Below are 22,675 nucleotides of genomic sequence, written 5' to 3'. Positions count from 1 at the left end.
TAGCTCGGGATATTAAAAATGTAGTTTATTGCTCAACTTTAACATCTACCTGCACCGCAGCTCAGCAGAAACCGACAGTCGCCTCAAGCCTCTTTATTTTGTAAGGTATACAGAAACGCCAACAATCAGATGACCCTCTATGACCAAGCACTTTACAAAACTGGGAAGGAAAAACTCCCTTTTACTAGGAACCGGTCGGCCACGACCAGTTGAGGGTGAGGGGAGGGGGAGGGACAAAGACACGCTGTGGAAGAGAGCCAGAGATTAACAATAACTAATGATGCACTCAGCGCATCATGGGAAGCCCCCAAAACCCTAGAGCTATCACAGCGCAACCAGGGAACATTCAGGGTCACCTGATCCATCCCTAATTAAGCTTTGACAAAAAGGTCTCCCGATTCCAAACTGGAAGCTGCTTCCACAGAAGACAGGCCTGAAAGCTGACGGCTCTGCCTCCCATTGTACTTGTAAATACCCTGTGAACCACAAGTAAACCAGCAGTCACAGAGCAACATTCATAAATGAATGCATGAACTAGTTTTGCAGCATCACTCAGACAGCTTCTAATTAGAGATGTTGCGCAAACGCAAGTGCTACAAATGCGTTGAAGAACGTATCCTGGTCACGGTGACTCGATTCCTCAAAGTGCTATTGGAGGACAAGGTGAGGCCATCCAGAGCCAGGGGGCCAATTCTCCCTCTGTGGTGTTTGGCTTTTCTCGGGGAGCTCCGGTTTCTCACACTACTGAAAAACAAGATTAACGCCGCCTGCCTGAGACATTTGAGTGCCTCACTTCTTGATTAAACGAAAAACCAACAACAGACAGCAGCCTCTGTGAACCGTTTGACTCTCTGTACAAAGTCTCTCTGCCATCTTTAGCTTGAGCTGAGCTAAACTGAGTAGACGGGAGGGAAAACTGCTCTGTAAAAGAACAGCGTTACCCATTTTATCCTGATTATCTTGTTTCATAATCATTTAAACCCAAACTCTAAATCTCCCAGCTCCAACATAAATGAACAAAAAAGAAATAAGTGATGCAGGGACAGCCGTCAGGTTTCAAATGTCTTTATATTTCAGTAAAATCTACTTTAATACACTTTGAAACAAGAGTACAACAAAATAGAATATACTTCAAATGTTGAATATACAAACAGTTCAGTCTGAACACAAACTTCTCTGTCTCTTCTTCTTCTTCCCTCTTTTCAGATTAAAAAAAATGAAATGCAGGAGCCTCGTTTTAAGCTGGAAGTAAAGTGACCTGGGATCCACAGTGAGCCATCTTTGCATAAACTTGATTAATTTCTTTCTCGCTTTTACAGACATTCCTATTTTCAGATGTGGCAGCATGCATCGGCTCAGTCGCGTTTTTTTGCATGCAGCCTGACTGCAGGGTCACAAAAATGTTCCAAAATTAAAAGAAAAAAGGAGCAGCCAAGATCCTTTCTAGCCACATCCTCAGATGTGCTGTGAGCAGTCTGGCCTGACAGATTCAACCTGTGTGAGCGTTAAAACAGCCGAATGGAGGCGGAAGAACCAATAGAAAGAAAAATTAGTTTCCCTAGTTTCAATAATACTGTGCTTGGTACAAGGTATCAAAACACAAAGAAAACAAAACAACAGCTTACCGTTCAGACATCACATGAAGAAGAAAATTAAAATCTAAGGCTGTTCTGTTAACATTAGCTCCGTAAACTGTATAGCAGACATATTTATATTTATGTACATACATGACCGTGTTCTGTCTGATATCGCTCCTCGTGGGAACGCCTCTTCCTCTCACTCTCATAGCACCACCTACACTTGATCGGCACAGTGATATCATAATAATATTAATAAAAAAAACTAATTGCTGGTTTTAACGTTTGTCTCTACAAAAGCTGCATTACACCCCAGCCCCATCCTCCGGGTCCTCTTGAATGTGACGGTTCACATTTTGCTTTTTTAATTATTTGCTTTCATTTGTGTTTGTAGTGTTTCGCTTTTTTCCCCAGATTTCAAGTCAGTGACGGTGAAAGATTTCCAAAGCATAAACTGTAGTGATCAAAAGTTGGTCCCTTTTCCCAACACATCCCTTTCCTTCAAGTCTGTTTTCCTATGTCGGAGAGGTTTCTGTGCGGCTCTGAGACAGTCCGGATTAGTTCTAGGCAGCAACATGGAAGATGTGAAGACGGGCTCAGGAAGAAAAGACACAAAAAAAGGTGGGGGGGGGACTTCTGGGCGTCTTTAAAGTCTCACAGACTGCTGCTGGTTATTACGAAGAAAAGTAGAAATGACTTCAGAAATGTACAAACGAGCACGCTCTGGCAGAGGAGACACGGACGCATTTCAACACTCGGGCTCTTCTGTCTTCATCGCCACGTCGGCCGAGTCCATTGGCTCCGATTTGACGCTCTGGGCCATTTTTGGATTCGCCTGATTCTGCTGGATCGGCACCTGCACGGCCTGTACCTGGACGCCGGCGGCCTTCAGCTTCTCCATCGCTCCACCTCCTATGACCAGCTCTGAGCCATTGATGACACCGCTAATGATACGAGGCTGCGCCGCCACCGCCTGGTTGGCCGCAGACACCGTCACCACGCCCGCCCCGCTGCCCGGCTGCGAAACCACCAGAGTCTGTTGCTGCGCCTGCGTCGGCACGGTGAGTCTCATCACTTGCGTTCCCGGGGCGACGTTGACGGGCGCGAGGGCGCGGACAGTCAGGGGGCTCCCGAGGAGGCTGATGCCCGCCGGCGAGGCCCCGACACCGGGCTTGTTTGTGCCCGTGGAGGTCTGGATCTGACACTGAGCCAGCTGGTGGGCTGGGATGGTGATGATCTTGGCGAGCTGGACAGTGATCTTGTCTCCGTTCTCCGCAGTGGCTGGCACCATGGTGGGGATGGTCTGGATCACGACCTGATGAAAAGAAGCATCATCAGTTCATCTTTTCAGTGCTGCGCAGTGACTCAACTGTTTCATCACCAAAACAAACTTAATTACTCAGAGTTAGAAACACATTTCTAAACTTGCTTTTGCATCAATTTTCGATTTTTGCTTTTGCACACCTTCTGCTGGGAGTTGGCGTTTCCGGCAGCGGCGCCGATAGCCGAGGTGTTGGTGAGCAGAGTGGTTTGGCCGGCTGCTGCTGTTGTTCCCGCGGGCTGCTGCATGGCGACTGTGGAGATCTTCTGACCCAGTGATGTTGTCATGACTACCGGCACCTGCATAGCCACCCGGACCGTCCTGCAGGAGAGACAGAGTCAGAAGGGTAAAGATCCGCATGAGCAAAGACGCCACATAGTGAACATCTGCGTGCAGGGGCCTCACCTCGCCCCTGTGGCGTTCGGGATGATTGCCGCGTGGGACTGCTGTTTCTGGTTCCCGTCCGACGCCGCTGAGACCGTCACTATTCTTCCCGCCGTCATCGCTCCTCCTGCTGCTGGCTTGCTGCCTGTGGCCACTGAAGTGTGGACGACGTTGGTTTTGTTAGCGCCCCGCAAGATGTTGGGCTTCTTGGAGGATGACAGCTCGGTGGCGTGGAGCAGCATGTCTGACGGCGGAGGCACGCGCTCGTAGGACGCCGCTGTGTCCGAGCCGATCAGGTCCTCTGGAGCAGGAATCTCCGCCTTATCGTCGTCAATGATGACAATGTTTTTGGGCATCTCTTTGAACTGGTAAACCAGCCGCTGGCCCTCCACCTTGGCGAGGATGCCGCGCTGGTAGTAATATCTGAAGAAAAGGCATCAGAACATAAGATGCTGCTTTCAAAGAAAATAAAAATGAAATGTCAGCAGAGGACTGGAAATCAGGCTCTGTGAAGTCTAGCAAGGTAATCCTAAAGAGACGGAGCTATTTTTGTTTATCAAACCTCTACTGTTGCCTTTATCGCTGCCAAATTTAAAGTGTTCATTGGATCATAAAGGTGTAAAATACTTTGTTTCTTTCAAAAATGTAACACATCCGATTATAATCCCAGATAGGGACAGCCTACCTGAGTGCCCGCCCCATCGTCTCATAGTTCATGTCTGGTTTGTTCTTGTGCTTGCCCCACAGCTTGGACACGGCCTTTGAGTCAACCAGCTTGAAGATGCCCTTCTCCCTCTGGGTCCACTTTATGTATCTGGGACAGGTGTTTTTGTCCTGGAGGAGGTCCAGCAGGAATTCCCAAAGGTAGGTGGTGCTCCCTGCTGGAAATCAAAGATAATTAACATCTGTACTCAGTGTATTTATGCAGCGCTGCTGGACTGCTTTGTATAAATGCTCCACAATTATTCTTCAAATGAGGAAACCGAACTTAAAAACATGAAACGTTGAGGTTTTCTCTGTAACATGACTCAGTCTTCACCTGGCTGCACAAAGCATTCTGAGGTGACTGCTGCTGAGAGTTAAGCACTGTATAAATAAAACTGAACCAAAGTCTAGTTCATGAAGGAGAAAAGCTAACTGAAAGGTCATATTAATGTTTAAAGCATGTTGAATGATTCATGAAATAAAAGTATGAGTTTCCGACAGCTGCAGGCACGGTGAATTTCTGTCCATGTTAACCAGAAAGCAGCATTTTTTTGTGTGGAAGAGCTAAAATGGATACCTCGGATACCTTTTCCTTCTCTTGGTTTCTTCTTGATGCCGACGTCCGGTGAGCCGTTGGAAATGGCTGACTGATGCGTCTTCGGCTTCCGTCCAGCTGGGAAGGGAAACATTTGAAAGAAGTCAGTTGTGAGACCGAGGTGTGACCCCCTCCGTAGGATAAATTGACCACTAGATGGTGCTCTTGGATAAAGTCACTGAGCATAATTACAAGGTTCTGGTTTTGGATTTACAACTTGGCATCAGTGCTTCCAGATGTTTTGCATTTAAATCTTGGCTTGAAACACTGAATATTTTCCTTTTTCCCCAAAGTTTAACAAGCCCCCAGAAAGTTAAAGATATCAAATTAACATTTTGGGCTCTGGCTTCCTCCACATAACAGATAAGTTAACTTCCAGCTCTTTTAAGTCTACCTCGCTTCTTCCTGACTGGCTCGTGGTCGGGTTCTGGCTCCGGATCGTCCATAACCGTAGCCATATCCTCATCCTCCTCCTCACAACATTCCTCTGTTGATATCTCCACCTCGGACTCTGTGATCATGTCAGGCCGCATGGCAGCGTGGAGGAAGTCTTGTGTCGCTCCGCTTTGTGGAAGGAACGCTTCTGCACAGAGGAATCATCACAGGGTTGATGAGGATCTACTAGACTGGCCAGCAGTTATGCTAACTGAGCATATAAACCTGAGCGGTGGTCCACTAACAGTGTATCTGTGTGTGTGTTACCTGGGCTGTGGTCTTCTTTGAGGCTGGAGGGCGAATCCATGCGTAGCAGAGCCTCTGCAGCCTCAATTGTTTTGTCAGAGCAGTGGACATTGGTGCCGTGAACAGAAGCCTCCACTGCGACACACAGAAGACACGAAAACAGTCAGCAAACACTCGCCTGGACTTTTAACAGTTAGTGTTTTTCTTCTTTATTAAGCATGAGATCGCATCAATCTACTTCTTTTACATTTGAAGGAAAATATTAAGACATTTTTAATCTAAACAGATATGATAAGTTAATGAGTTTTAAATAACTGAGATTGCCTTCTAGCTTCCGTCTGCAGAGTGGAGAACAGCAGCAATCCTAAAGTGGGGGTTCTCCTGGACAAACAATAAACATCTGGCACCCCCTAAAGGAAACCACCAGTATTGCAATACAAGTATTTTGACATTCTGAGTTCATAATTTCACCAATTTCGCCGTAAATGCAGCTTCAAACCATGACAGAGCCTCCACTGTGTTCTACAGATGGCTGTAGATACTGTTGTGCCTCGCTCCTGACAGCTTCCATACACACTTATCATCATTTATGCTGATTTTCTCCCCCCATGTTTCTTAACCACAGATCTTCAGATACTGTTCATCTGCTGCAGATAGTTTTTAGGCCTCATACATCTTTTTTTTTTCTCAGATTTTGCATATCACACATGCTAATTTCAGCTAAGAGCTCTTTGGGAATCGTCTTTTTGATGCAAAAATATAATTTTATGCCTGTCAAACTGTTCTATTTTACTCAGATTCGTTTAAAGAAATGTGGAAAATGATGTGTTTTTCCAACAGGTTGCTTGTAATAATGCGTGTAACGATGCAATTTAAAATTTGTTCTAAGCTGTTATGTGTTCATCCATTGGTTAGGGGACTTTTTTTATGCTTGCCTGATTCATAGTTCAGGGTTGAATACTTCGACAAAATGGTCAGGTACAAGTACTGGACTGAAAATAAGTAAAAAAAAGCAGCAAATGTCCAAACAAAAACTTTGTAAGACCTTCATTAACCAACTACTGCTCAAAACCACTGTAAGAATCCCCAAGTCTTGTAACCAACATGTAAAGAAATAACATGTGACTCAAGACTTATGCACAGTACTTGATTTCCAGTTCACTCCCTACCTGCTGGATCATTATGGTGTCACAGTACAGTACAATACAATACAATGCTGCAATATAGTGACATCAAAAAGGTGTATTTCTATCTATATGCAAATGTGGACCATCTTAAGCTTGAACAGCACAAATTTTGCACTGTTTTACAATAATTAATGTGATTAATTAATGTTTTGTTTATGATATATAATTTAGTCATTTGGATGAATTACTGAAGGATACTAAGATCAGACATTATGAACTCAATGAACTCACACTGTCAGCACAAAGACCACATACAAAGTAGACACCCAAAAATGTTTTAATTTCAATTCTTTCACCCCTTTTATATATTTTTTTCTCCTCTTCATAGGTTTTTTTGGCATGTATGATTTCCCCTTTGAAATGTTTTTGTCTTATTCACTCTTCCCACATAAATTAAAACTAGAAACATTCGTCACTTACATTTACATTTAATTGTCACGTATATATTTTATTAAAACGTTTTGGCTTCCCATAATTAAGCAAAAATTTTTGTCTACACAATTTAGCATGAGGAGACAAAATACTTGTGTTGACTTACACGCAATTTCCCAATAATTATGGCTGTTTGTTAAGCAAAAGCAGAAGCCTGGGTAAACTAAAACCTGCTCACAGAATATTTTTATTTTTTTTTGTTTTTAAATCTGGTGATTTTTCTTTAGTTGATGATCTAAACCTCTCTGAGGACCAATTTTTTACATGAAGGAAAAACTCAATTTTCCTGCATATAAAAGCCCAAACTCACTTCCTGCAAAGCTGGGTGTTTAATTCAATATGTTAACAATCAAACTATTGACCCACTCAGACGTGAGCAGCCCTCCTGTTTTATTCAAAAACAGGATACAGCCGCTGTCAGGGAAACTGTACGTGGACCTGTCTGAGGGAGCTCTGAGAAGGCACCCAGGAGCACCTGCTGTCGTTGTCAATCACCGGTGGGAAACACAAGATCCCATTACACCCTGCCCTATCCATGTTTGGCTATCTTGCTGAGGCAATGGGCACTGTGTCGAGGACAGAAATAGGCTATATTTAGGCTGTCCCACTCATTCACAAGCAAACAGGACACACTGCAGAGGTCCTGTGGCCTGCAGAGTCGCCCTTGAAAGTAAGCAGAGGTGCTGCAGTAAGGCCACCGAAAGGGTTGAGTTCAAACAGCTGCAGATGTGCCTGACCAACATGTCAAAATCTGAATTATCAGGGTTATAACTCATGTCTGATTATCCAATAAAAATTGCAAAATTGTTCAGTTTATTAGAATAATTATTTAAGTGTAAGCAAAATTACAATATATAAAGTTGGGAAAATCTCTCATTCACATTTACAGCTCGGTAACGGGGCCAAGAACGGCAGCAAGTCCGACAAAAAGTAGTGCTGCCCGTGATGACTTCCGTGTTTACACTCCTCACCCGTTCCCTCCAGTTCTCCTCGAAGAGGCACACAAATCCTCCTGTCACTCAACACTCGCTTTGCCTCCTATTGGCTGTCGCTCAGTTCAAGAGCCTGCCCCCAAACGCATCTGATTGGACTGCTGCTTACGTTCGGAAGCAGCGCGCGCACTACAGGACTAACGGACGAGTCAATCAAACACACGCCCCGCCCCCTCACATAAACAATGCTTCCGCCATCGAAATATTAGAAAAAAATACTTTGACATTAAAATTAAACAGAGGCGGAAACAAACGCGGCGTTTAAGCGATAAAAGCCCGTTATTCAAAATCAGGAAACACGCAGGTGAAGAGAGTTTGTAGCTGGAAAGCTGAAGCCAACAACAAACGGCTACAAGGAAGAAAGCGCGTGAGCCAGGCCGTCCCACGCGCCTGCACAGCGGCTCCACAGGACGGTAACGGAAACCGTGAAACAAACAAACAAACACACCAAAACCCGAGACCCAGAGGGTGCCACCGTGAGCCGATCACACATTAATCCACAAACATGACACAGGACGGCGCCTCACTCCCCGGAGCTGCTAATCAAGGATCAGCCTGCAGATTATTCAGGCTAAACTGACCCGAAACCGAAGCCAGTCGCAGTCAAACACCAAAACAAACGACCATAAAAACGATCACAGGGAATATTTAACTGTGCACGCGTCGTTGATGCTGGTAAAAATAAACCCACATGTCCTTCCGACTCAGACAGCGTGGCAAAGACGTAGGAAAGACAACATCTCCACACTTCCTGGTTGTGCAGCCGAGCTGCAGACCGTTATTCTACATCACGCCGAGGGCAGAAAAAACTCCTCCCGCGTGCAAAACACCACTTATGCATGTAACTCTCCACCTGTACACACCACCGCATCCAACTGAAGTTTCCCTCCTTATAAACCGGCTCCGATTAAACCGTGTGGCGACGCCATGCAGGTTGCTAACCAAGGTGATCACTTCCTGATTGCCCTCCATTACTTCACCGCACTTCTTCTCAGCGGACGGCGGCGCAGCGGACGCACTTAAAAACAACAACCGCGCGGCAGCTCAGATCGAAGCCGCGAGTGCGAAAAATTACGTTACCGGCTCTGATGAGTAGATCGAGTTGGTTTGCGTGCCCCTCATGCTGCGAAGTCGCCATGTTTTCCCCCTCGCTGCAGATTCACATTGACTCCTCACTGAATTGTATGGGAAGCTACTAGTTCAGATCACTCCGCCGCTAATGGGAAATCTCTTCGTATTGAACGCGACGCGTCACAGCGCCAGCAAAGGTACCCATCCGCCACCAACACAGGAAATCCTTCCGTCGACCTCCCCTTCTTGCGTAGTGAGCACGTCAAATAAAAGCTGCACCGTTTTTTAAAATAAGCTCACCGTTTTCACATCGCTGAAGCAAACTGACACGGATTTTTACTGTGAGTCTCTTAAAAAAAAAAAAAAAAAAAAAAGCATGTCAGTATAAGACCCAGCACTTAAAAAAAATGCTTTAAAGGTCTAATAAAATACAATTAAATAAGTCTTATTTTGGTGACCAGTAAAGTTCTGCTACTGATATATGTTATATAAATATTTAAGCAACGTTTCTCATGTATCTTACATGAGATACATGGGGGGGGGGGGGGGGGGGGGGTCAAGATCTCTGTCTAAATAAATAAATAAATAAATCTGGGTAAATTCCCAGATGATTAAACATGCAACTATTTTGCTGGTAATAACTGAAATGAGTAAAGAAAATCAACAGCCTATTTATGCAAGATAATTCATAATTTTATGGGGGGGGTTATATTGTTTAGGTCTGATTATGGGGGGGTCATAACCCCCCTAACCCCCCTGGAAATTACGCCCCTGGAGCTGGAAAGTATTTATCATTGTTTTATTTATTTTGTCATATTACCATTTTACTAACTTAACTTTGACTATCTGTAATACATATAGATACATATTCATGCATGTGCTTACAGGTCATGGCACATAACAATGCCACAGGAGGGCAGAGCAGCACTGTTTTTAAATATATGACAGCATTTTGAACTGAAATACAATATATACACACAAGGGAATGTGGCTTAATAAGAAATAAACTTGCTTTGTGAGGATTAAAATAATGAATTTATGCAAACTAAATTAGGATTGGTCAACTTAAAAGAGCTAGTGGAAAAATAAAGAAGATCAAATCTGCCATATGTTGCGACTTAACATCTTATATTTATACAATTATGTTAAAACCTATTTATTGATGAATGTCAGTGAGCTTAATTGTGATTCAGTGGTTTCTGAGACGACTAAGAGAAATAAACTACCTGATGATGATGCTACACATGAAGCAAAAAGTATGAAGTATTCACCTGATCGAAAAACCTGTATGTCTAAATTGATTGGATGTCTTTCTCTTCTTGTACAAACTTCAAAGCCTGATTTCAAGCATGGAGCTCCAGGCCTATTTACACACGTGTGTATGAAGGTGAGCTGGATTGAAACGCTGCAATTTAATAAATCTATCATCTATGTGGGAGTTCATTTTAAATCACATACTTTACAACTTGAGTAAAATTGAGACATGGAGTTTGGTAAAGCAAAGGTTAAATACTCACACATGAACTACTGCACTAACACCTAGTGTGGTAGGAGGACACCTATGCAAGTCAGGCTTTGAAAAGTATTTATGTCTCTTTGGGATTAAAAATAAATCATTTAAAGGCAGGGCACGGCTCATTTTAAAGGAGGATCTCACTGAAAAACTGCAAAACAAATGGAATTGTGTTGAGGATATTCTGCGCTCCACCAGTGACCCCCAAACCAAGTGTGCGGTGAGTTCATTAATCATTTTCTACACCTTGAGGAAATGCCTCTCCTGTTTTGTGCACTTGGTAATCTAACCAAACTAAAGTCTGAGCCATGAAACAATTGCAAGAAAACCTTCTGAGCAAATGAAGGGGAAAAAAGAAAAGAATAATTTGCATATATGAGTTTACTACATCATCAGATTTACTACATCAGATATTTTTTGTGTAGCTGGCAAAAGTTTTCCCGGTTTATTAATTATATCAGACTGCCTCTTACATGTCTTCAATGAATCATCTTAAATGTGAACTCAACAGGTTTCTTACTGAGAGCCACTATTCTGTGGACTGTGTCTTTTTTCCACATAACACACACAAAAAAAGTGTGTTCAAACATGTAACCGCATCTTTAAAACAAATATGAGCAGAGGGACAGACTTTTATTTGTAAAATTATTATGATAAAATTATTTTTTATTATTAAATTATTCTTCTAAATTATTCTTTTTTAAAAAAATACACTTTTTCTATCATCTTTAATAGAGACGCACAGATTGACTGTCTAAGGACCAGAATCAAAATTTCCAATGTTCTCTGTTCGGGGAGGTCACCGACCGGTCAGTCTCACATATGTCCAGTTATGAGCTGGTCTATTTCATGCACGCAGGACATGTGCACAGCGGCACACAAACACGCACTGATATCTTGTAAGTATGAAAGCTTTTCACTGTAAGTGAAGACACAAAGTCTGTTTAAGTAAACTGTGAGGAGGGGAAACAACAAACACTTATTAAACCTCCTTCACCCGGCTGAACATGGACATTTTACAGAAGCTAAGAAAGGCAAAGTGGCTAACGCTAAAGCTATTCACAGTTCAGATCCAGCCATACGCCAGCGGCCTCGATACGAGCAGCGAACAGTCCAAAGCTTTCACGAGGAAAATGATGGAGATGAGTGAAAAAGAGAAAAAGGACAGATGGTGAATTTATAAACTCACTGGAAACTAGGGGTGGGGGGAAAAAATCAATACTGTGTAGTATCGTGATATTTTGTTTGCTAATGTATCGATACAGGGACAGCAGAAATCGATATTTTGTTACAAAAAAAAGGTTTTTGTGCTCTGACTTAAGAGCATGTTGATCCTTTTTCTGAGCAAGAATCCTGACATTCCTTCACTGTCCAAATGTGTTTAACTTTTTTTTGGCAGCAATAAACATGACAGTTTACTTATTTTAATTTAAGACATGTTTTATTTTAATTAAGTTTAAAACTTTTTTATTTAATGTAAAATTACATTTTGTTTTAATTTACTTTCAAATTCTTCAGTTGCTGAAGGGGCTGCATAGTTTTCATAAATTGCATAGTTCAGAATAGCTATAATTGTACCAGATGGTTGCATTCAGTTAAGTTGGACTAGACTGTACTACAAACCGTCCAGTTTGTCAACAATATAACTGACTGAAATGAGAGAAAGACTGAGTGTGAGACTTTATCAATATTCATTTTATCTAATATCAAAGTTTACCATTATGTACAGAATCTGAATATCGCAAAATATTTTTAAAAATTGCAATAATATCGTATCGTGCGTTAAGTATTGTGATAATATCGTATCGTGGGATGTATGGTGATTCCCACCTCTACTGGAAACATACTTTTGTTACTTAAATCTGCTGCCCCTGCTTTTGTTTGGTACGGTAAAATGTGTCAGGTAAAGGTGCGTGTACACATTTTCAGTTGATTATTTGTTCCACTTTATTTTGAGGTGTTTAAGTGAGAGAAGATCCTGAAACTTAGCAACTTTTTCTTATGATCAAAACTATTATATTTCACTGAAGAAAAGTTGATTTTTGTTGAGAATTTTAATTACATGCTGCAACTTAAAGTTCTTAGAAAGAAAATTGAAATCTCCATCTCTCTGACCTTTAAATGTGTTCCAAATTACTGAAAACAGCACTGGACTGGACGGCGGGTATCACCAATATGGCAAAATCTAATTATTAGCCAGTAAATACGGGATAAAACCTCATAAAACAGAAAATTCAACTACACAACAACACCCACAAGGTGGCAGTGCACTCCCAGTGTGCTGACTCCAATCACCAAAGAAGTACTGGGAGTTGAATAGTGACAGATACAAGGGAAGCCCTGCTGTAATCACAGGAATTCAAGAGTAAGGGCCTGAATGCACCGAGTAACCTTTAAATAGTTTAAATATAGTTTAAAGATTCAGAGCTCTAATTTGCACCCCTAAATACAGTTAAGGAATGAATTCACACGATTACTAATTTTCTGCAGTTTTACTCTTTTGCTTTATTTGTAGCACGAGTGTTGATTTCTGACTTTTTAAAAATATTCTTTATTGATCCTTATCACCCGTATTCCTGATTTGATTAGTTGGTCAGTTTTGTGCTAACGAAGAGTGAAATGATGCATGAAACAACACCTGAAGCAGAAAGCCTGAGTTAACAGAAAGTTGATATTCACCATCATAATATTAGTCATCTCTGACCGAGGTTTAAGGATTTACTCACCCAGCTAACACAAAGAAAGTCTGGCTATGTTGAACTTTAAAGGACATTTTTTAAGTACAGCACAGATGTTGCTCAGTGATTTAGTTGGTGTCTTTTGTTAAGCTGATGGCCTGAGTTAAGTGTTATCGAGGTTCTTGTAACTGGCTGGGCCTCTTTAATCTCATGTTCGTATGTTTCCCCTCACACTGCTGTTCTGTATCTTTGGGCAGGACGGTCCGCTGTGGGTCTTTTTTTTTTAAATACAATCACTTGCAGTTTTAAAAATCATTCTGATTGCTTTGAGGCAATAAAATAACCTCTCCAAAAAATCTGATTTTATGCTGTTTTAACTGGAAAGACTATTCAAAACCTGACTGATGCAATAACATAACAAAGACCATGGCACACTTTTAGTAACACAAAACATTTTTGCCTCACCTGGGTCCCGATCTGTCTCCACTTCCTGTTCGTTTCCCACTTCCTGCATGATATAGGCCTCATCACCATACAACAACACTTGGGCTGAGTAATTCTGCTCCTCAGCCAGGCTGGCACTAGGAACCTCTTCCACTATGACTGCTGGGTAGTCCTGAGCCTCCTCCTTTTCCTCTTCATAGGCCTCCTCGGCTTCACACTCACCCTCCACCTCTCCCTCCAGCTCCAAGTCCACCTCACACTCTCCCTCCTCCTGGAGAAAGTCGGCAAGGAGAATAAAAAAGAGAAACTGTTATAAAAAGATGTTTCTAACTGAAAGAGTAAGTTAGAAATGAGTTTGTCCGTGTCTGCCGCACCTGCTCTGGGTCCTCTTCAGCTGTGACATACTCCACCACTGTCCCACCAGTGTCAACCAGCACCACTGAGGTCATGACTCATGCTCGTCTGCAATTTGCCACAGCTGCTCTGCCTGGTGGGCTGGAAAAAAAATAGAAGCGGCAACAAAAACTTCGTTAACACAAAAAGTCCACACACCAGTCTCACTAAAAAGCTCCCAAAGCTGTGAAAATCAGAGTAGAAATCATTACAAAACAGAAGTAAACTGGCCAGCTCCTTGCTACACCTTCCTCCTTTGTCCAAACTACAGGCCAAGCTCTCATTAAAGGGAGCAATCTCATCTCGCTCATCTCCACCCTTCTGGCTTTAGCCTACAGGAAGTGCCTTTCTGCTGTAACAGGAAGAAATGAGCTGACAACAAGCCAAATCCACCCCCTGAAACACATGCACAGTGTCCAGTGGAAGATCAAGACAAGGTGGAACCACAGGGCCCTCGCTTTCCCGTCAGAGCTGCACTGCTGGGCCAGAACATATACAAACATGAACACAACAGCAGGAAGTCATTTAAATCTTTAACTGCCCACTGTTTAAAGGGTTGGTGTGGTCTGATGTTGTCAAATGGAAAGTAAGGAAAGAAAGGTATGTCAAACAGAAAATAGAATAAAAAACAAAACTCAACTTCTCAGTAAAAGTAAAACTAAAAGCATCAAAGTATCTCACCTCCAACCCTCCCTAAAACAATCATAGTTCACCGAGCATAGACACAGCAACCCTTTCAAACTTCCTCCATGTACTTGAAAGGGGTTTAACTCTAAATACACTAAAAAGTGTAAGAAATGAATTAAACTGTGCTTTCATATGCTCTGCAGTGAAAGCATTACTCGGTCTGGCTAACGAACTATGTCTGGGTAACAGTAGTAACCAACCTGCAGGGCTTTTACACTGTGTCTGCAACTGCACGTGCAGGACTAGAAAATCCACTGTGTGGAGAACAGTCCGCATTATGGTTTTTCTTGTTTTTTAACATGATATAAACTGTTACAATACTTGATGCTCACAATACAAAAAAAAAAAAATCTCTTCTGAAGAGAGCTCGACTCATGGCAGCTGATAGTTGTTGAAATCAGAAAAATTAAAGAAGTCACCACTTCATTGCTGGAATATTAAAAGAAGATGTTGAAATAGGAAACAAAGCACTTGAAGCGGTTTCTCAAAAACTTTCAGATGTAAGTAACTATGCATTTCAATACATGTTTACTAATGTTCTATGCAAGAAAGGAAAGCCAGCATGGACAGGATTTTAAGATAATTATAGGATTTTGATGCAAATATAGCTTATTGCAGATATATTTTATAGAAAAAGGTTTGTCTGAAGCATGCACTACACTCCATTTTCAATATCAAAGAAGACACAAACTGAGCAGGTCATTAACTACAACACACAAGACATGGGATTCATGCATGGTCCAGGGCTTTTTGCTCCTCAGCCATAAAAGGCTGAGGCGGTATTGTCGTCACCCTGACGGCCAGGTGGGCACACGGCCTGGACACCCAAGTTTGTGAATCCGAGAACGAAGCGATTCATACCATAGGTGCATCTACTAGGAGGCTGAGGGGTACCACTGGCCACTGCTAGTATTTTATAGTTTTATACCCACCCTGGTGCACCAAGCTGACCACAAAACGCGCTCCACAGTGTGTTTCAGGACACTAGGACATGGTCGGTTACTCCAAGTGCTGTATAATGGATGAGCCATGCTGTGCTGGTGTTCCCTCGGCTACTGAAACCAGAATGCTATCAGCTCAGTAGAAGTCCTCTGCTCAATTATTCAGCATCATATGGCAGACACTAATTGGCAGAGCTGTAAGGGCTACGTTATCCTCACAGACATGTTTGGCAATCATGTGACCCCTCTCAAAGACGGACATTTAGTGTAGAGCCTCCAGAAATCAAGACGCTGCAGGTTTCCATTCTGAAAGTAAAGATGAGTAAACCTTCCTTTACTCTCAAGCAATCAGGCTACTTAGCAGCTAAAATGACTGAGCGACCGCACTGTATTCTGTACTGGAATACTTTTTAATGGCCTTCTGGCGTTATCATAACTGTTTGCTTTATCTGTAATAAAATCATAAAATTTTCAGTGCGCTTAAAGTGAGACGTTAGAGACACTGTACCTTTTCAGGTTTGAGGTTTCATGCCTCCTGATCTCTGACACAGAAACAGGGTAACCAAATATAGGTGTGTGTGTGCGTTTCTCTGCGTTTCACTACTCCGCTCAAACCGTCAGACGTTATTATGCAAGCTCATGGAGAAGTCAGCGATTGTGACACACAGGGTTTTTGTAAACTATCCAAGTTATCTCACTCTGTCCATCGGAAAGCGACTAAGTGTCAAAGTACAGACTCCTGCGTGTGGCAAGTGTACTGTAGGTTTTCACTAATATGACGACACAGATCGGCAAAAACCCTTTCACCTACTCAACTAAACAATCTGCAGTGGTATTGAATACGTAGGTTGCAGGGCCAGTTCCACAGTGGGTTGATTACATGCACACACACATACACACAAAAGAGATCTGTTAAGAGTCGGCTCTCTCAGGCCGGTTGCACTGATTCAAACGAGTATTACAGGACCTGCTACAAGACATGCGGCTGTGTCTCACTTCTCAGCTCAAACATAAATGAGTAAAAAGTCAGTTAGTCATGCTGGTATTCCAGGAATGGGAAATGTGTGCGAAACCCACCTTTAACTTCATAACATGAGAGCAGAGTAGCAGCTAAATTGAATTACAAATGTTGTTCTGGGTTCACAGTAAGCGAAGTCTCCAGATTTTGTGAGGTTAAGCAGCCATTGTGACATCAGGTAAGCCATCCCACCACCACCCAATCTCAACGAACTAAAAAGAAAACTAGAATAAACTTGCCTCGCCGCAGAGCCGATGCGAAACGCTGCGTTGCATCTTTACTGAAATCGAGAAAAAGAGAATCGAGGAGAGTGAAAGAAGGATGTGATGTTTTCTTGCTGTAGAAATGAGAAAGCAACAGAAGTTATTCTGAATCTCTCTGCGTCTCTGAAGATGTCTCCATATTCCTCTCTGTCCTGACATCCATCCACCCGACCAGCACTCTCCTCTCCCTGTGTGCATGCTCGTTTTCTGCCTGCTCCCTGGGTGGAAGGAACCTCTCAGAGCGACTCAGCACTTCTCAGACCCTGCCCTGAGCTCACATCACATGACAAGGGTGGAACACACACAGTCACATGATCTCTCAACAACAGCCCTTTTGTTTCAAGTAACTGGGGCTGCTGGTCACGATACAACGCCATGCCTTGTGCCCTGCCCTGCTGGCCTTCGCCAAACACACACAGATGACAGAACAAGCACATACACAGCAAGTATGACCTCAGAATTTACTTGACACCCACCCGACTCCATTCATACAGGCACACAAAAGAAAAATACACTCCGCTTATATAAAGAATTAAACAGCCATTAAGTTACTGATTATATATTTAATTTTTAGTTTGCTTTACAATACACAAGCCAGCACTGCCAAAATGGTGTGAAGTAAATCAGCTATGCTGAATCTTTAACTTCTGCATGTCAGTTATTCAAGTAGTCAGTTTGTGTATTGATGGTGGAGAGTTTAAGTAGCACGCTTCATGGGGGAAAATGCCATTAACAGCCGAGTCCTTGGTCGACCTCTGCTGCATATGAAGTATCTGATATCTCCGTGCTGGTGTTATTCTACCAGATCATAATGCAGTTCCAGGACTATCGTTCATATCATTATCAACATGAAAGATAAGAGACGTATGTAGACATTATGATATCGCCTAATAGTTCTGGAGGCTGCATTTTGAAGCTAGACTGTAATTTATCATGTCAAACTCTAACATGCAGGTGCAACACACACACACACACACACACACACACACACACACACACACACACACACACACACACACACACACACACACACACACACACACACACACACACACACACACACACACACACACACGTTAATTATTTGCCAACTAAAAAGAACTAAAGACAAGCTTCTCAGATGATCTATACGTCACATCAAACTATAATATCAGTCAGACAATCCATTAAAAACACTCCAAAAGTCTCCAACCTGCACAAACAGAGTAGAGTCCAGTGACTCAATGTAGTGAATGAGGCCAACTCAATAAAAAAAATAACACATAAAAACAGATAAAAATAAATAAATAAATAAATAATTCATCTGAATTTCTGACAGACTAATCAAATATTTAACTCAAGTTTAACTTGTTTCAACTTTCATTTTAAAACTACTTAAAACTGCCTTTTATGAATATTAGAAGGATTAAATGACACAATTATTACAGAGATATTTATCACAATACAATGTATAAATGAGATGGAATTAGCAGTTTAGAAATGCATTGTTTATTTGTATCCTCTGTGCAAATTGAATAATGCATGTGATTCAGAAAACTCATCAGTTACATATATGGCTTTGAACAACTATAAGAACATAATAATTCAGATAAAAATTCTTTTGCTTTGTTCCTTTTATGCTGTCACTCTTGTTTCTTTAGGCTGAAGCATTTTCACTCTTCTCTGAAACCCCAAATTCACTCCCCCTACAGGCTGTTGGAGCTTCAGATGAAGTAAAATGACTTCATCTCTTTGGAAACACTTTGGTTTCAAGTGTAGTAAGGAGCAAGAGCAAGTGCACGATGTCCCAAAAATCAAGTTATAACATTAAATAATAATGAGCATAATTTTGGCCACAGTCACACAACCCCAAAATATAAAGACACACACAACAAGTGCGACCTTTTGTGATTTAAACTTGCACACCTCTCTTGTATCCCATCATACATCATCTTCTGTGGCAATCAACCCCTTGGACCCAGGGTCCATGTTTGCAGTGGAGAACATTTGTGAAACCTTCAGACCACACAGTTCAACTGTTGACTCGCACTGCAGGATACGCTGTCTGGTTAATGATGAACGAGCACAAAGAGTGGACACTCCCGGCCTGTAGCATTTAAATAAGTCCTTTGCCCCACACAATCAAACTGTAAATACCTCCACACACCAACGCACACAACTGCGAGAAAGAGTGTGAACTCTTTGTTAATACTAATGTAATAATTACCCATACAAATGATCTCAGATCATCTCAGGAGCCCTAAGAACAGTCGGGATATCTTTAACCCTTCGCAGGTCATTCCTCAGAGTCTCAGATTAACATCAGGACGTTAAGCTGACACATGCACCAGCAGGGGGGCACGTGCTGAATCAGGCCAGAGATACATTTAAAATAAATAAATAAATCCCATATAAGCCACACATAAATCAACCTTATAATGCACACTATTATATTGGCTATTTTTCTACACAGTTTGTTCGATCATCACAAGGTTAATTTATCCACTCATTCACTCACAAGGCAGATCCCTGAAACCATGATGCTGCCTCCACCATGCTTCACAACTGCAATGAGGTTTTAGTGTTGGTTTCATTTTTGTCCCATCTGTCCAAGAACTGTTGCAGAAAAATGATGTGCGACAAAGATTTAAGAAAATCTGCAACAAGTGTTTATTATTATAATATTTTATATTATTGTATTTATTTATTTAAGTATTATAAAGCAATACTCTCTTCCCCCCCAGCAAGCCCTCCCCCACCACTTTGTTGTGTCATTACATTTCCTATTCAGGATATTTGTAGGGCCTACATAAAATAAATTAATTAACAACATTGATGGCAAAATGCATTACAGCGTGTAGAGGAAATCTTTCTATTTTCAGCTAATCACATTTTCTAACAGGAAATGAGGGGGGGAAAGAATAAATACATGAGCAACAATGACCTACTTCTGACCACAACACCTGTTATAACATCATAATGCAAATCTGCCTCTCAACCCGCACACTCACCTGTGTTGACACTATTCTGTCAACACAGGTTTATATGTTACATGCATGCAGTAGTTACCAGATCCCAACAAACTAAATGTCAAAGAAATTACTGATGTCAACAGCGTATATAACTTTAAAAACAAACAGCTGCTGTATTTTGTGTTATTGTCTGATGCCTTTCCGAAAGCAAATTAAAACCTCATAAAGACAACGTGTTGGTGTGTAGATCTATAAAAGTTATAAATATACTGCATTTAATTTTTTATCCAATTTTTACAGCTTCTCATACATATAAATGACTCTTGCTAAAGTTGGGGGGTTTACGCTGGTGTCTATCAATTATTCTCTCATTGTAACACAATAACTTAAACATGTCAACTGGACTAAGGCTGAAGGTGCTGTGCAGTCCCATACAAACTGGGACACCTGCTCACCCTAACCTGGAGTCAAAGACTATGTTGGACATAAAGAGCAGCCCACAGGAGGGAATCTGTTATTGAAATGATACCTCCCTGAACTAATAGTCTACTCAATTCAGCATGTAACGCCCAAATCTCTTTGAGAGCCCCGAGCAGAAACTGAATGTGGAGCATTAACTTCGCTAACGCTAGCTAGCTAAGTTAGCAATGAAAGAAAAGCAAGTAAACAGAGGATAACAACAAACCATGTGGCTAACGCTGCTACAGAGCTCACTCACCGTCTAATCCTTCCTTTCAGCTCCTGATCGGCTCACAGGCAGCAGTGTGTGGTTAGCTGGGTGCTAACCTCCTCCTCCTCCTCCTCCGAACCCGCCGCTGCTGTAAACTGTCAGCCCGGAGGAGTCCCGCTGTTAGCGGACACTGCTCGGCTAGCGTTAGCTGGTCGCCTTCATGGTGAGGAGGGGGAGGGGGAGGAGGAGACCTCCCGGATCCTCCCGGCCGACCAGAATCAAGTTATCCGCGATTCTGGGGTGTAAATGCGGGTCCGTGAGTGAGCTGCGAAACGGTCGGTCGAGTCTGCAGAGGCTCATGGAGACTGGCTCGGTCAGTTTACTCTCTGCTTGTTCAGGCAAGTGACACTAGTGACGTCACGCCGTATCATAAACAATCCCAGCCCACCAACAATTAAAGAGTCATTCTTTACAGCTGTACACAGTGGCTTTTAAATCAAACAGTCCACACGTGACTAAAGTGCAGACCAAATGCTGTTTCCTCTCATCAGATGCTTGTTTGTGGATCTCTCTGCCTTCGGGTTTGTCTTCAGCAAATGAAAAGCATGCTCTGTTTGCATAGAGAACATGAGATCAGTACTTGACCACTGAAGAATATCTTTTTTTGTTGCTTTTGCAGTTTGCTTTGGATCATTATCCATTTGCACTGGATCGTGCTTGCCACCTTTGACCCCCCCGAACTCAGCAGGCTCTTTTAGGTGTTTTCTTGTAAAGTCAAATTCAAATTCAAAAATTCAAATTCAAATTCAAATTCAAATTTTATTTGTCACGTACACAGTCATACACAGTACGATATGCAGTGAAATGCTTGGACAACTGCTCGTGACCCAAAGAAAACAAAAAAAGGAAAGGCTATGAATAAGATAGGAAATAAATATGAAAAATTAAAAAGAAAAATTAAAAAGGGTAAATTTAACTAGGAAGGAATAAAATATAAATTAAGGTTAAAAATGAAATAACTGTACAACACAAATTAGAATGAAGGGTAAATTTAACTGGGAAGAATAAGATAAAATATATAAATTAAAGTTGAAAATAAAATAACTGTACAACAAAATACACAATACACAATATAGAACTATATAAGAATGTATGAAGAAATCTAAATATAAATAAATATATACACAATAACAGCAGCTGTACAAGTATTAACCGGAAATGAAGAATATAGTGACCAGTGTTGTGCAAAAACAAAGTCCAGAAAGTCCAGTGTGTGTGTAAGAACCATATGTGTGGGTCAGTACTGTGTGGTGGTGTGATTGAGAGACCGTATCGCCTGCGGGAAGAAGCTCCTCCTCAGTCTCTCTGTGTTGGTCTTCAGGGAGCGGAATCGCTTTCCTGACCTCAACAGAGAGAACAGTCTGTTGTTGGGATGGCTGAGGTCCTTCACGATCTTCCTGGCCTTGGTCCAGCACCGCCTGCTGTAGATTGAGTGCAGGTCAGGGAGCTCGGAACGGATGGTGCGCTCAGCTGACCGCACAACCCTCTGTAGAGCTCGTCTGTCCTGCATGGTGCTGTTCCCGAACCAGGTTAAGATGTTTCCCGCCAGGATGCTCTCTATGGTGCACGAGTAAAAGTTCCTGAGCACCTTGGAGGGCAGTTGGAAGTCTCTCAAGCGTCTGAGGTGGTAGAGACGCTGTCGGGCCTTTTTCACCACGGTGTTGATGTGACAGGACCATGACAGGTCCTGCGTGATGTGAACTCCGAGGTATTTGAAGCTGTCCACTCTCTCCACTGGGCACTCGTTGATGACGGGGGTCTGGTAGTTCCTCTCCTGCTTAGTGCTGAAGTCCACTATCAGCTCCTTTGTCTTACTGACGTTTAGAAGGAGGTTGTTCCTCTGGCACCAGTTCTCCAGATTCCTAATCTCCTTCAGGTAGGCCGTCTCGTTGTTATCAGAGATCAGGCCCACCACGACGGTGTCGTCAGCAAACTTGATGATGGTGGTGGAGCTGGTAGTGGCCACACAGTCATATGTGTACAAAGAGTACAGCAGGGGGCTCAGAACACACCCCTGGGGTGCTCCAGTGCTGAGAGTGGTGGAGGCTGAGACATGTCCGCCCATCCTTACTGCCTGTGGTCTGCCAGTTAGGAAGTTGGAGATCCACTGAC

General features: G+C 42.3%; 1 protein-coding gene across 7 annotated transcripts; it reads right to left on the bottom strand.

Moving 5' to 3' along the window:
* Nucleotides 1-1,049: 1,049 nt before the first annotated feature.
* Nucleotides 1,050-20,929, bottom strand: elf2b (E74-like factor 2b (ets domain transcription factor)). 7 transcript variants are annotated; one of them, XM_040033362.1, is made up of 10 exons: nucleotides 20,552-20,929; nucleotides 13,955-14,075; nucleotides 13,602-13,851; nucleotides 5,285-5,398; nucleotides 4,977-5,165; nucleotides 4,565-4,660; nucleotides 3,968-4,160; nucleotides 3,304-3,705; nucleotides 3,042-3,219; nucleotides 1,050-2,892 (listed from the first exon to the last, which is right to left on the bottom strand). In XM_040033362.1, the coding sequence occupies exons 2-10, from the start codon at nucleotides 14,027-14,029 to the stop codon at nucleotides 2,326-2,328; spliced, it is 2,064 nt and encodes a 687-aa protein (XP_039889296.1). In that variant the 5' UTR covers nucleotides 14,030-14,075; nucleotides 20,552-20,929; the 3' UTR covers nucleotides 1,050-2,325. The 7 variants fall into 7 exon arrangements, with proteins under 7 accessions (XP_039889296.1, XP_039889298.1, XP_039889293.1 ...); XM_040033364.1 differs by having other exon boundaries at nucleotides 4,574-4,660; XM_040033359.1 differs by having other exon boundaries at nucleotides 3,968-4,163; nucleotides 20,552-20,928.
* Nucleotides 20,930-22,675: the final 1,746 nt, after the last annotated feature.

Source organism: Simochromis diagramma, unplaced genomic scaffold (assembly GCF_900408965.1).
Source record: "Simochromis diagramma unplaced genomic scaffold, fSimDia1.1 OVJJ01000571.1, whole genome shotgun sequence".
NCBI lineage: Eukaryota > Metazoa > Chordata > Actinopteri > Cichliformes > Cichlidae > Simochromis > Simochromis diagramma.
Note: the sequence above shows the minus strand (reverse complement) of the source record. Positions and strands in the feature narration are given on the sequence as shown.